The sequence below is a fragment of the Malaya genurostris genome, chromosome 1, assembly GCF_030247185.1.
Source record: "Malaya genurostris strain Urasoe2022 chromosome 1, Malgen_1.1, whole genome shotgun sequence".
In the NCBI taxonomy this organism is placed as follows: Eukaryota; Metazoa; Arthropoda; class Insecta; order Diptera; family Culicidae; genus Malaya; species Malaya genurostris.
Window position 1 is genome coordinate 156,151,873 of NC_080570.1, and position 14,766 is coordinate 156,166,638.

At 35.9% G+C, this 14,766-nt stretch overlaps 3 protein-coding genes across 6 annotated transcripts; 1 reads left to right on the forward strand and 2 right to left on the reverse strand.

The window, feature by feature from the left end:
• Window positions 1-4,774: 4,774 nt before the first annotated feature.
• On the reverse strand, window positions 4,775-9,334 carry LOC131426334 (zinc finger protein OZF-like). 2 transcript variants are annotated; one of them, XM_058588990.1, is made up of 3 exons: window positions 9,156-9,334; window positions 6,196-6,332; window positions 4,775-6,149 (listed from the first exon to the last, which is right to left on the reverse strand). In XM_058588990.1, the coding sequence occupies exon 3, from the start codon at window positions 6,126-6,128 to the stop codon at window positions 4,842-4,844; it is 1,287 nt and encodes a 428-aa protein (XP_058444973.1). In that variant the 5' UTR covers window positions 6,129-6,149; window positions 6,196-6,332; window positions 9,156-9,334; the 3' UTR covers window positions 4,775-4,841. The 2 variants fall into 2 exon arrangements, with proteins under 2 accessions (XP_058444973.1, XP_058444972.1); XM_058588989.1 differs by having other exon boundaries at window positions 4,775-6,132; window positions 9,156-9,333.
• LOC131426333 (zinc finger protein 728-like) lies at window positions 8,953-12,110 on the forward strand. 2 transcript variants are annotated; one of them, XM_058588987.1, is made up of 2 exons: window positions 8,953-9,258; window positions 9,342-12,110. In XM_058588987.1, the coding sequence occupies exons 1-2, from the start codon at window positions 9,161-9,163 to the stop codon at window positions 11,062-11,064; spliced, it is 1,821 nt and encodes a 606-aa protein (XP_058444970.1). In that variant the 5' UTR covers window positions 8,953-9,160; the 3' UTR covers window positions 11,065-12,110. The 2 variants fall into 2 exon arrangements, with proteins under 2 accessions (XP_058444970.1, XP_058444971.1); XM_058588988.1 differs by having other exon boundaries at window positions 8,953-12,110.
• Window positions 12,111-12,241: 131 nt separating this feature from the next.
• Window positions 12,242-14,678, reverse strand: LOC131426335 (zinc finger protein 665-like). Of its 2 annotated transcripts, none has more exons than XM_058588991.1 (2): window positions 14,413-14,678; window positions 12,242-14,335 (listed from the first exon to the last, which is right to left on the reverse strand). In XM_058588991.1, exon 2 carries the CDS (start codon window positions 14,329-14,331, stop codon window positions 13,054-13,056), a length of 1,278 nt encoding a protein of 425 aa, XP_058444974.1. In that variant the 5' UTR covers window positions 14,332-14,335; window positions 14,413-14,678; the 3' UTR covers window positions 12,242-13,053. The 2 variants fall into 2 exon arrangements, with proteins under 2 accessions (XP_058444974.1, XP_058444975.1); XM_058588992.1 differs by having other exon boundaries at window positions 12,242-14,346.
• Between the last annotated feature and the right edge of the window lie 88 nt (window positions 14,679-14,766).

Genomic DNA, 14,766 nt, shown 5'->3' on the forward strand with positions numbered 1-14,766 from the left:
CGGAATATTCTTATCGATCTAAAGAATGCAAGAATACGTCGTTTTCCATTGCCGGTTTTGAAAACATGAATCAACGTCAATCATAGATGTTTTGTGGTTTCAATTATGCTTAGTTAAAAGCGCAATATAAGGATATCAAAATAATTCAATTTTGACTCCAACCCGTTCAAAAGGAAACGGTTTTGAGTCACTATTTAGCGCATTCAAAAGAAAGAAGAATAACTTTGTATATGAAAATTAACGAAGAAAAATTTCTTCATTTTGAGAGCAAGGAACTCAAATATTGAGTTCAACTTACTCAAATTTTGAACAAAATATTTTTTTTCTTATTTTGAGTGAAAATTACTCGAGTTTTGACAATTTCGTCCCTTAACGCAAAAATGAGTAGATAGGTGGTAACTCAAGTTTAGAGTACGTGCACTTTTAATGAATTTGAGTGATGTGTCACTCAATTTTGAGTTATGTTCAATGAGGGTGTAGGGTAACAGAATTATTTTGGACCGCTTTAGGAAGCAGTTACAGAATATTGTGGAATTAATGTATTATTTCAATACAGTATGGTAAAACCTCAAATAGAAATTACTAATACACATATTTTTTATGATATGAAACATATTGTGACATAATACCACAGACTAACAGACATGACAGTATGAGTAAATTCTAATAAAAATTATTTTTCGTGATGCACTAGTTCCACCTATATTGTACTGCGCGAACTATTTACTATCTGTACACCCCTTGTGTTATGTAAAAGTTTTTTTACTAGTTGGTTTCCCCTCGTTTGTCAACACCGATCAGCTGCTTGCAGGGATGCCTGATTTCATCAAAATATTTGAAAATGAATCGTCACAATGATTTATTGGATTACGTTGATAATATATTTAACTTTTCCTTGATGTTGGAGGGTAACCATTTATTCGACTCAAATTTGTTCATCTAGACTATTTTTTATTGTGTTGGTAGTTTTCACCCGAAATTAAGTGGCGGCAGACCAGAAGCAAGTAAATATTGTAACAAAACGGGTTCGATTTTTTATTGAGTTGGAGGATGAGAAGTAGGCGCAATTATGTATATAGTTTAGGCAATATCAAAGATAAACTCAAGATAGAGTAGTCTGCGATTTCTTAGGTATCATTTGAATAGGACCCCTCGATGAGCTCGGTTCACTGTCAATTTGAGTATTTTGAAGCAAAACAACAAGTGTCTGATCACTAGATGCGTCGTAACTATGACAATGATTGTTTATGTTTGGAAAAATATCAAGTTACAGTATGAACGATATTGAGAAATTTCGCTTTATATCAGTGATTCTTAGAATAAGAAAGTGAAAACTACTTAGAACCATTGTCTAGAATTTATTTAGTTTGTTATAGCCTCATCCCATGAAGCATCAGTTGTGGCAAGAAATCATTATATGCTGAATGTAAACATATGTGTGCTTCCTTTCTAACTTGTATTGTTTCCATGGCATTTTGTCGGAACTAGTCGACGCTTGTTAACGGAGGGTCAATAAAATTACATTATTACTGAACCAACTGGTTCACGATTACTGACCCAACATTTTTCAATGAAACGTATGGAACATTGTAATCTTCAGTTTATCTTTGGCAATATGTATTAAATCTGTATCCTGCATGAAATTCGCATGGACGTATACAAATCAATACATTACAGGTAATTCTGTATGAATGGCAACTCTGTTGGTAAATGAAAAAAATAAAGACAGTCTAGATGACAGACATGATGTTTTTGATAGGGTAACGTGGCGCCATCATGACACATGTGAGTACTGTCCCAAATAATGGAATATTCGAAATGACCGTTAAAATGATTGAAGAATCAAATTTGAGTGTCCTGTCTGTTAGTCTGTGATAATACTATCGAAACTGTATTCGTAATTAACGATTCCAAATATCATGTTTTTTTTTGTTTATTTCCGTCACCTCGATCATATTTTTACTCATTGCGAAAATATATTTTGGCCATAGCAAATACATCTATATTTTCGCTCACTTTGAAAAATGAACTTTTTAATTGAAATAAAACATTTCTACTTTAAAATTAGGCTATTGCTTGATTGCAAAGCTATTCTAGCTATCAATAGAACAATGTAATCTCGAATTGAACTGTTTGCGAAGAACGTAATTTTTCAATCTGTCTATTTAAATGCGAAACAAGTATCGCTACATATTGGAATCTACGACGTGAGGTAAGAACAATTGGACAGAGAGCCCCTCTTCTTTCAAAATCACTGACACTTTCTTGAACCCAATCCGAATATCGACCCGAGTATCGAGCTCTGTAACATTGACAATTGCATTTGTGAAACTTTCTGAATTATAAAAAATATAAAACTCCATATGCAGGCCCGTTATGCAAGGATTTGTTGATAATACAGAAAGTAAATCTTATTATGTAAGTATAACACACTACGCTCTATTTATTAACCGATATGAACCAATTCGTGGTTAATTTTAACTTTTGATTGAAATATGACACTCGAATGGTTACTTAGATGTTGTCAAAAATTAACCATGCTCGGAAGCATGGTTATTTTTGACAGATCGATGGTTATTTTCCGACACTGAACGAAATCTTGCAAAGAAAATTCTAATATCAATTCCTTAGTCAAAATTATTTCGAGTGCAAAATAAACCCAAATAACTTTCCATCCGTCAAAATTTGAAATGGGCCGCAGTTTCAGTTAAATTTAACTACTCGACATAAAATAACCACTCAAGTGTCAGATTTCAACCAAAAGTTAAAATTAACCGCGAAATGGTTCACAGCCTTACGATAAAACAAAGTACTTAAGCATGTATTTATAGATATATTTTAGTAATATTCAACCTTCTCTTAATTTTTATCTGAGAAAAAAGAAATTAAGACTATGACATATGAATCAACTATAAATCAATTTCATTGGGAGCTGAAGATTTTCATAAACAGTCTTATGATTTTCTTAATTTTTTATCTATGCATGCTATAATTATTCGTTCTATATATTTAATCGATAGTCCCTTATGTGAAAATGTCATAATTTCGACTTATGATGTCATAATTGACAAAAATGCGACCGAGGAAGGATGTTCGGATCCGAGCTCTCCGGTTACTTCAAGACAGTCCGAATTAATAAAAGTATAAATTCTCATATTTTTTATCATTCCAGCATTGAATCCAACTGTTAAAATTTACTTTGGAGAGGATATTTCGAATGCAGCATATCATAACGAAAAGGGAATAAATATTCTTTTGATCAAGGCGAAACGATCAACTTGTATACCCTAGTCGCGTGAATCACGAGTCCGAGCACGAGTCATCGAAATCACAAATATATGTGTTGCGAATAGTTTGCAGAATGAAAATATCTTCAAAGTATTTTTTCAACAGTTGGTACATGAAGTATGAATAAAAACAAATTTTCAATTAAATTGCATGCAAAATTTACGATACTTATAAAATGATTATCATAAAACGTGACCAACGAAATTCATTCAAACATTTTTGGGAATTTCATAAGACTAGCTTATGGATATCTGGAATAGAAGTCATTAAGAATTTCCCCTCTATATCATAAGAGAAAAATGTGGAATACGTTTATAATTCTTATGTCTGAAAGTCATAATTCGTTCTTATGACTTTCGAAGACCGTAGGTATAAAATGACTGCCAGATTTTAAGAATTGTTTTTTTTTTGTAAAAATATCCACCACAATGATATAATATCTTTGAGAAACAATTCTCCAATTGGTAATTTAATGTTATTAGCTTCAAAATTATGCAATATGGGTTATTTAACGTCGGTTAAATCAAAAAGTTTGTTAGGTGGGTCAAAATATATGAGGTTGCCAAAATACCTCTGTTACCCTAATAGCTGATCGGGATCATTTTGGTAAGCAAAAAAAAACAAAAAAAGGTCTCGCTATTTCCAACTGCTCTGTACTTTTTGGTGCTCACTGTGATCGATTTTAAAAATCTGTAATCGATTGCAGAATCTGTGAAAATTTGTGATCAACTGAAAATCAGCACGAAAACGTGCAAAATCGGGAAAAAATTGACAATTCAGTCCGCATCTTCTCACTCAATTCCGACAGATTTCCTAACCAATCGGTTGGAGGCGAAATTCATTCGGAATCGGTTGTTGCACTTTGATTCAGATTTTCCCATTGATTCAGATTTCATATTGAATTCCACATGGAATTTTGAATAAATTTTTTTCGCCCATTCGGAATTCATTCCGAACGGATAATGTGCGGGTATTGGCATATTGCCGCAAAACTCGATTACGATAGCAGCAAACGGAAAATGAACCCAAGAAAAGGAGGATTCTTTTGTCAACTTTCACGTCGGTAGTTGTGATTTCCCGATTTATAAATTTTTAGATGGTTTGACGTAAAGTTGCCATAACTAAGTACAGTTTTTGCAATGACTGAGTAAAAATATATATTGGAGAACCTAATTGAATAAAAAACTTACAGAAAAGATGATTTTTTGGAAAAAGATACGCTCAGAGACAGGACTCGAACCTAGTACCAAGTATACAAACATGCGGACATGGGAAGGTTTATAACACAGACTACAGTGGGCTGGACATGTAGCAAGAATGTCGGAAGAGTCGGAAGGACATGTAGCAAGAATGTCGGCCTACGTGATACTCAGATCGAGTATACTGGAAATCTACAATTCGTTCGGTCATGTTCCGAAGACGCCATTAAAGTAAAGTAAAATAAGTAGATTGTTGTGATATTATACACCATCACGATATACACATATTCAAACATATAACAGAAATTTATTAAAATTATGTTTTCGTCCGTTTTCAGATCTACATCGAACCTTTCACGATGATGGTTGATGTATGACTGCGACTTGGTTAAGCATCTTTAACTGCATATTTTCATGAACAGTCATATGTCGGGACAGGTAGGACTTAATGGCAAAATCTCTTTCACATAAGGTGCATTTGTAAGGTCGCGCACCGGTGTGAAGACGCATGTGTTGAGTAAGATTCGTTTTACCACAAAAATCTTTTTCACATACAGTGCACTTGTACGGTCGCTGACCCGTATGACTGTGCTCGTGATCTTTCAAACGTGACTTGGCTTGGAATCCTTTGCCGCACACATCACACTTATACTCGTAATCACCCGTGTGACTATGCATGTGTTTGCTCAGAAAGTTCTTAGTAATAAAATCTTTTCCGCATATGGCGCATTTATATTTCTTGTCCGCATGAATATGCTTGTGTTTCGTGAGGCCCGCACGATTATTAAAACTTTTGTCACACACTTCGCACTGGTAACTGAATTCATTTCCGTGAACAGACATGTGGTTGGTTAGGTAAGCCTTAAAAGCAAAATCTTTCCCGCAAACGGAGCATTTGTACGGTCGCTCACCTGTGTGAATGTGCATGTGTATAGCAAAATTTACTTTACTGAAGAAATCTTTCCCGCATACACTGCATTCGATGGGTCGTTCCCCTGTATGACAATGTTGGTGTTCCTTCAAACGTGATTTAGCTGTAAATCCTTTACCGCACACTTCACACTTATGCGCATAATCACCCGTGTGCCTATGCATGTGATTACTTAGATAATCCTTAGTGGGGAAATCCTTTTCGCATATGGTGCATTTATACCTCACGTCCGCATGGATACGTTTGTGTTTCGAGAGGCTTGCTCTATGATTAAAGCTTTTGTTACACACTTCGCACCTGTACTTGTAATCTTTTTTGTGAGCAGACATGTGTTTGGTGAGGTAAGCCTTAGTGGCAAATTCATTTTCGCATTCGGCGCACTTGAACGGTCGCTCACCGGTGTGGATCGTTCTGTGGTTCTTCAATCGTTGATTAGATTTAAATTCTTTCCCGCACACATCACATTTGTATGATCTGTCGTCGGTATGATCGATCCTTTGCTTGATAGAAACGTTCTTCGAGGAATGTTTACTACCAATTTTGAAACTAACTGGCTGCTCGACTTCATGTACTAAGACGTTTTTATGATGTTCACATTTTCGCTCACCACAAATCTGACATTCGTGTTGATTTGAGAAATCGATTACTGGAGAGTTCGATGCTGGTTCATCCGTCTTTAGTTTATCATCTCGTGCACGACAAAGCTCCATTTTACTAATTATAAATTGAACCTATAATCAATAAGAACTACGACAGTAAATAATAATATAGTCTTACCTTCGTATAACTTTTTCAAATTCGTTCATTTCCAGTTCTAAATTTCTTGTCCGTCACGGCGATTGCTGATGTTTTCTTTCCATTGAACGGCGCAGAGTTGCCATAATATACAGATAAAAAAAATATATAGCTCTACACTGAAAGAAAGTACCCGCCACAAAATTATTCGTTGTTGACTTCCACTTTTGTGAATGAAGAATGTGAAACTCAAATTGTTTAAATCCGACACATAGAAACTAGGAATATTTCGATACATACACTGAGCAAAATACCATAGTAACCGTAACCTGTTTTCCATTGTCATTTCAACTATACGCTTAAATAGTAGCAACAACCATGATATATGACTATTCACCATCTGTATTGTATAAATTACTAGACAACAAAGACTACGACTTGACTAAACTATTTGTATTTATGACTTTTCTGGCATGGTCATCCTGACAATGGTAGTCATCTCAAATATAAGAATAGATAGTTAAAATCACAATTTCTAGTAAGGTGAAATTGCTCTCGAGCCTTGTATATATGAGGTGCTAAATAGTTATCGCTACCATGTAAATATGTCCACAGTTTAATAATGTTACCATAATTAGATACATGGTTTAAAAGACGATTATGAAGTTTGAAAACACTATTCATGTAGTCCATATCAACAGAATTTATGTAGTAAGCACATTATCGTATAGTGTTTTTCAACCTACTATGTATTACATTTGTGCTGACTATACAAATTGTCAATGAACGGGTGTACTGTTATTGTCACATAAAGTTACAATTTAGCAGAAAATGTCGTACCTGGGTAACACATCAGTGATGGATTTGAACAAAATATTCTATATTGTGACTGTGTACTTTGGTAGGTCTTGAAGGTAGGTAAAGTTTGTAGCCTTACTAGTTTCCGAGGTTGAAATTCAATTTTTCAACAGTTTTTCCGGCAACTGTTATGTTTTCCAGTGAAATCAACATCTCGTATACGGTTTATTATTCATTATCGGTCGCTGTAGAAACAACATCAAGCGATTGATGAAAAGGAAGATTATCATTTGATTCCCGGATTCAATTCGCTCGAATCCCACGGAAAGTCGTAGGTGAGTATCGAGGTTTGCATCTGGACTTGGCTAATAATTTCTTTCCTGCTTCAGGAAAAACTCCACCGGACAGAACCTTGAATCAACTGATGCTATCAAGCAATGCTAAGCAATATTTCACCAGGTATATTATTATTTGATTTGATGCGAAAATAAAACAGAGTTTAATGAAATTATTTTGTTGTTCTTATTTTAGAATTTAAATTCATAAAACTTTTTAACATTAGCTCATGTTTTGCTGATCTTCAGCATTGTTGAATCAACCACTGCCTTTAGTTTCGAAATAACTAGAAGTGAAATGTCAAAAATACCATGACTCTGGTTATAGCAAGAACTACAATGTAAAAAAAAATTCGGTCATGGTTAGGCTAACCATCTCAATCGTATTAGTTATTCATACAATACACTGTTCAATATTACTATTCTAGAGCCGATACCATTTATAGTAAACATGAACTTGACCATTGTTGAAATCATCTGATTCCATAGTCGGCTGAAAACCACTATACGCTCATGGTCATGTTGGCCCTCTATATAGTAACAGTTACCATTTTATTTTTCTGAGTGTATATATATATATATATATATATATATATATATATATATATATATATATATATATATATATATATATATATATATATATATATATATATATATATATATATATATATATATATATATATATATATATATATATATATATATATATATAAAATATAGTAATAATACATTATATTTAGAGTGCCTATAACCAGAGTGACGACATCTCATCCGTAATGTTGGCAACAATTCAAAACATTCCATTAACTTTACATTGAATTGACAGGTCGTTTGCTCGTTTGGAACTGGTAGCTGTCATTCCAAACGAACAGCTGTCGCCACTCTGATTATAGTCACTCTAATTATATTATTTCTACTCCAAAACTTTTCTATATATTCTACATACGTATACGTATTTTTCGATTCTGCTACTTCTGGTATATTAAACTAACAGATGGATGCTGACCGGATGTTTGAGTTTGAAACACACTTTCGTTTAGCATGTGTGTGCACTATTCAGAATTTTTTTCTTTTCCCTCAATTTTCTCGAATACATCTTAACAAATTTTACCAAATGGAAAATGGAAGCTCCTCTCCCCCTAGAAAAAGGGTGACAACGAGATCCAATACAAAAAAAAAAAATATCTAAAATCTCAGCTAAATTGGCCACGTAAAGCTTGTACGCAAATAGGCCTGAATAAAATATCTTTTAAATAAAAAAAAATTCATTATTGTTACACTAATTTAGACTTCATGTACATTCATAATAAAAAATATAAATTTCCATATGGCTTCAATGAGTTCACATTAGCGCTTATATCACTTGATATACCGAGATGATATGCATATCACGTGGGAGTGTTCACATATGATCGAAATGATATCGTTTGACAATCGAATTGTCATATTGAATGTTGCCATTAGGAGTAAGATTAATAATATTGCTTTTCTCTCCTACAATTCAATCAATAATTGAAGTCTTGCAATTAATGGTTTCCGAACCACAGTATTTGTTGAAAAATTTAAAATTATGATGATTGTTTATTGTCACTCTCAAAGTGACGTTCATAAATGAATACGTTCAATGTCATTATCCGTGTTGCTAGTAGCGATTTTTGACAACTGTGGTGATACGTGTTGACATAAAATTGTATGGGATATCAAGTGATATCGCACATGATATCATCGAATATCAAGTTTATCTGTATATCACTTGATATCAGCGCTAATGTGAACATACTATTATACGATGCATACGATTCATATGACGAATCTAATGGATATAAAAAATATTTTTATTTCAGTGTTGAACGTTCGTGTACGAACCTCGTATGTCAAAAGCAAGCAAAATACAACTACAAAAAGCATCAAACCGATTTAGAGCGAAAAGCAAATGTTTATCTTATATATTGACTGAAATCACACTAAGGTGAGTCAATTATAATGTTCTGTCGTAGTTGCTGTTCTTGATTTTTGTAGCTTATATACTTAACCACTTTTTTTTATTGTTAGTAAAATGGAATGCAGCTTCGAACGAGATGGGATACAAAAAGAGGAAGAATCAGAAAACAGTCCTGAAGCCTTTTTCTTATCGTCCGCTCCAACAATCGATTCCCCAATAAAACTAGAATATCAGATTTGTGATGAGGAAATAACACAGAAAAGTGATCTTCATAAAGACGTTTCAGTACCTAAAGGGAAACCGGTTTATAGTTGCGAACTTTGCGGGGAACAATTTTCAATGAAGAAAGTCCTGAACAAGCACATGATCGTTCATACTGAAAACCAACAATTTAAATGTGATGTGTGTGGTAAAGATTTCCGGTATTATCAGCAACTGAAGGACCACGCAAATATTCACAAAGGAGAGCGTCCGTACAATTGCACTGAATGCGAAAAAAACTTCTCGTCTAAAATGATGCTTGTTCAACACATGCACACTCACACAAGCCAGCGTACGTACAAATGCACTGTATGCGGAAAGGACTTTCATCATAAAACGAATCGTTCTGTACACATGAAACTTCACACAAGCGAGCGACCACACAAATGCACCGTATGCGGGAAAGAGTTCGCCATTAGGACTTACCTAACTAAACACATGCGCTTTCACACGGATGATTATAAGCATGAGTGTGACGTGTGTGGCAAAGGATTTGTGGACAGAACACTCTTGAAAGATCATCAACGTCTCCATACAGGAGAGCGACCGTTCAAATGCACCGTATGTGGAAAAGATTTTGTAATTAAGGGTTCTTTAACTAATCACATGTCTATTCACCAAAGTGAGAACAAACATAAATGCGAAGTGTGTGGCAAAGCATTTAATGATCGTTCTAACCTCACGAGACACAAAAGTATTCATACGAACGAGAAGTTTAAATGCAGCATATGCGAGAAAGATTATAGTACTAAATATGAACTCAGCAGACACATGAAAATTCATGTAGATGGTTACAAGCATAAGTGTGATGTATGCGGCAAAGGATTCACCTGCAAATCACTTTTGAAAGACCACGAATTTAGTCACACTGGTGAACGGCCTTACAAATGCACTGTATGTGGGAAAGATTTTCAAGGTAAACTAAATCTTACTCTACACATGCGCCACCACGCAAGCGAGCGACCGTACAAATGCGCCGTATGTGGAAAAGATTTTGTCATTGGGGCTTACCTAACTAAACACATGCTTACTCACACGGATGATTATATGCATGAGTGTGATGTGTGTGGCAAAGGATTCATCTCCAAATCATTTTTGAAAGACCACAAACACAGTCATACAGGCGAACGACCGTACAAATGCGCCGTATGTGGAAAAGATTTTCAAGGTAAACAAAATCTTAATCAACACATGCGCCACCACGCAAGCGAGCGACCTTACAAATGCGCCGTATGTGGAAAAGATTTTGTCATTCAGTCTTTCCTATCCAAACATATGTCTGTTCATGAATATGGCTACAAACATAACTGTGATATATGCGGCAAAGGATTCGTGACCAGATTACTCTTGAAAGAACACAAAAACAGTCATACAGGAGAGCGACCTTACAAATGCACTGTATGTGGAAAAGATTTTCAAGCTAAACGAAATCTCACTCAACACACCCGCCGTCACACAAGCGAACGACCTTACAAATGCGCCGTATGTGGAGAAGATTTTGCGACCAAGTCTTATCTGTTAATGCACAGGTTAATTCACGACCACATGCTTCGCCACACGGCATCAGTGTGACGTATATGGCCAGGGGTGGAATCATGTAAGGTGATAAGTGACTATCACCTCCTGGTGATAAAGAGGTGATCACCAGAATGTTTGGAATCACCGAAGGTGATCACTTTTACTATCGCCATCACCGGTGATTGAGCCAACTTCACTCCATTCATCACCTTTCAAGAAACGTCAATTTTTCAGGAGTAACATATGAAAGTGGCGTATACCCATATAATATTTTAAAATTAAATTTTTATTTCTATAGTATTCAATCTTTTTCATTAATTCGAGCCATGTTTATTAATGATGATTTGTATGGATCGAATAGTAACTTAGAGTTGACCGTGTTAACGACCTTGGTGTTGTATTGGATGCAAAACTCACATTTAATCAGCATCGTTCTGCTTTAATATCTAAGGCAACGAAACAACTCGGATTTGTAGCTAAAATCAGCAGAGATTTCAAGGATCCACATTGTTCGAAGGCGTTATACTGTTCCTTAGTGCGACCATTGCTGGAAAATGGCAGTTTGGTATGGAGTCGATATCAACTCGTTTGGAACTTGCGGATTGAGCGTGTTCAGAAAAGATTTATTCGGCTTGCGCTAAGGGATCTTCCCTGGCGAAATCCCTTGGATCTGCCACCGTACCCTGATCGATGTCGCCTGTTAGGTCTTGACACCCTGGAACGACGAAGGAAGATTCAACATCAACGATACGATCAACGAAGATTCCATCGGACATCGTTTAGAGCCAACGAACCTATTGCAACGTGTGTTCGAACTTTCTCCCTAGTTTGTTCAGAAAGTGTCGCAATTCTCGATTTTATAACTTGACCTTATATTCATTAAGACTTTTATTGTCAGATGGAACAAGCGAACAAATAAACAAATAATGTAAAAATGATAATTTAAATCAGTGGAGCAGCGTTGCCAGATCATTTTTCCGACAATCTAAATCCGGCACAAAAATGTATCTGTACTGTATCAGAATCTCTGCTACATAAGTACCAGGAAGAGATAAAAAATCGGTATATCTAGCAACGTTACTGTGGAGTTCGATGTGTACATTGCTTAGGGCATATTCAGGAGTGTTCTAGTTCTAGATGCATAATTTATGTCAGTTTTGAAATTTAAATCTAGAAAATATAACAAAATAAACTGGCAGCCCCAACAGCGTTTTATCTGTGTTTCAAATATAGAAAAAATAGAACGGCAATGTATACCAGTTTTAAATTTGACAGTAGAACTGGTCGAATAAATAAAACTAAAACGGATTGCTGGGGATACGTTTGTTTCAGTTTCATTTACATTATTGCCCCGTTTACACTTCTGCTGCCTGCCAGCATGCTGGTGTCAGTGTACTGCCCTCTTAGGAAAAAACGTTCAACTGTGGTCTAATGATCCAAAGTATTAGACCAACGAAGGACCACCGTTGAACGTTTTTTTCCTAAGAGGGCAGTACACTGACACCAGCATGCTGGCAGCCAGCAGAAGTGTAAACGGGGCATATAGACCACCCTTATGAAACTTGCAGCTGCTGAATTTGCTCTTATAGTGACCATGATTTTAATGCTCAATCAGGTTAGAGGATGTTTCACCTCGACCTGGCTGAAGTGAGCACTCATCATACCGCAACATGCTCCAACCAACGAACGTATTCCCCTCTAGAGACAAAACAAACCAACTATCAAAACTAGATTCTCGAAATGAAATGTATTTCAGTCGTCAGCCCCCGGCGAATGACCCATTGGTTAAAGCCTTAGCTAAATAAATCAATAAAAATAATGTATTTCACAATCAGCCGAGAAAGTTTTATGACTGCGAAAATGCAGCTTCAAATAAATATTTTTCAGATGCTTTTTTTTAACGGGCACTTATTTGTAGGAACGGATTTGAGACCCTTTAAATTATCTGTGCACATGTGTCCAGTCAGATTATGTTCGCCTTGAATATTATTCATATGCTAAGGTTCGGTATGCGTTTGTAATGTCAAATACATTACCTCCACATCACACTAATGCCCTGTGGCTAAGCATGTGCTTATTAAGGTAATACTTAGTAGTAAAATCTTTTCCACATACGGTGCATTTGTACGGTCGCTCATTTGTGTGATGGTGCATGTGTAAAGAAAGTTTTCTTTTCTGATGAAAGTCTTTCCCACATACAGTGCATTTGTAAGGCCGTTCACCTGTGTGAATATGTTCGTGGTCTTTCAAGAATGATTTGAAGATGAATCCTTTGCCGCACACATCACACTTATGCTCGTAATCATCCACATGAATTTTCATGTGTGTGATGAGATAATACTTAGTGGAAAAATCTTTCTCGCATATGGTGCATTTATACTTTTCGTTCGTATGAACGCGTTTGTGTCTCACGAAGCTAGATCTATCATTCATGCCTTTACCACATACTTCACACTTGTACTTGTAATCCTTTTCGTGAATAAATCCGTGTCTGGAAAGGGCAGATTGAGTCGCGAAATCTGTTCCACATACAGTGCATTTGTACGGTCGCTCTCCTGTATGACTGTTTTCATGGTCTTTCAAGCGTAATTTGCTCTGGAATCCTCTGCCGCAAACATCACACTTATAATCGTAACCGGTCGCATGAATTTTCATGTGTCTGCTGAAAGAATACTTATTGGAAAAATCTTTCTCGCATATTGTGCATTTAAACATCTGATTCATATGAATGCGTTGGTGTCTCGCGAAGTTAGCACCATTATAAAAGGCTTTGCCACACACTTCGCACTTATGTTTGTAATCACTTTGATGAATAGACATGTGTCTAGCTAGGTAATCCTTAATGGCAAATTCTTTTCCGCATACACTGCATTTGTACGAACGCTGGCTTGTGTGAGTGCGCATGTGATTAATAAGCATATTTTTAGACGAGAATTTTTTTTCGCATGTAGTGCAATTGTACGGACGCTCTCCAGTGTGAATATTTGTATGGTCCTTTAATAGCTGATAATACTGGAATCCTTTGCCGCACACATTACACTTAAACTGTTTGTCTTCAGTATGAATGATCATATGCTTCTTCAAGGCTTTCTTCAAAGAAAATTGTTCACCGCAAATTTCGCAAGTATAAACCTGTTCCCCTTCAGCTACTAAGACGTCTTTATGGAGATCACTTTCCTGTGTGAATTCCTTATCACATATCTGATATTCGAGTTTTATTGGGGAACCGATTGTTGGATCGGATGATGAGCAAAAGGCTACAGGAATGTTTTCTGGTTCTTGCTCATTTGGTATCTCATCTCGTGCAAGACAAAATTCCATTTTACTGAAATAAAACTGTATGTTTAAGATACGTAAGTTACAAAGATCAGTAACTACGACAAAACATATCAATATACTAACCTTTGTGTGATTTTAGCCCATTTACAAAATACGTTTTCTGTTCGCTCTGTATCGGTTTGATGTTTTTTTTTTTTATTAAGTTCATAAAGGACTATTCACACATATCCGGTCCGGTTCAGTGCCGGCACAACACCGTGCACGGATACTGATATTATTTCATTCGTTTTCTATGCGCGCATTCACACCTATCCAGCACAGTGCCGTTTCAGTGCAGCTCGCCGTCAGTGTCGCGTCCGTCCGGCAAACTCAAATTCGTCGTCACCGATATTTTTTATTTTCACTGAAGTCGGTATGTCATTCCATTGGCTGTACCGGAACGGAAACAGCACGGAAACGGAACGGAAGGGTTCCGAT

Coding starts and splice junctions, on each gene's coding strand:
- LOC131426334 (XM_058588989.1), bottom strand. CDS start 6,224: ATGAACGAATTTGAAAAAGTTATACGAAG. Junction 6,133..6,195: donor TTTGAAAAAGTTATACGAAG/GTAAGACTATAT, acceptor ATTTATAATTAG/TAAAATGGAGCTTTGTCGTG.
- LOC131426333 (XM_058588987.1), top strand. CDS start 9,161: ATGTCAAAAGCAAGCAAAATACAACTACAAAAAGCATCAAACCGATTT. Junction 9,259..9,341: donor TTGACTGAAATCACACTAAG/GTGAGTCAATTA, acceptor TTTTATTGTTAG/TAAAATGGAATGCAGCTTCG.
- LOC131426335 (XM_058588991.1), bottom strand. CDS start 14,331: ATGGAATTTTGTCTTGCACGAGATGAGATACCAAATGAGCAAGAACCA.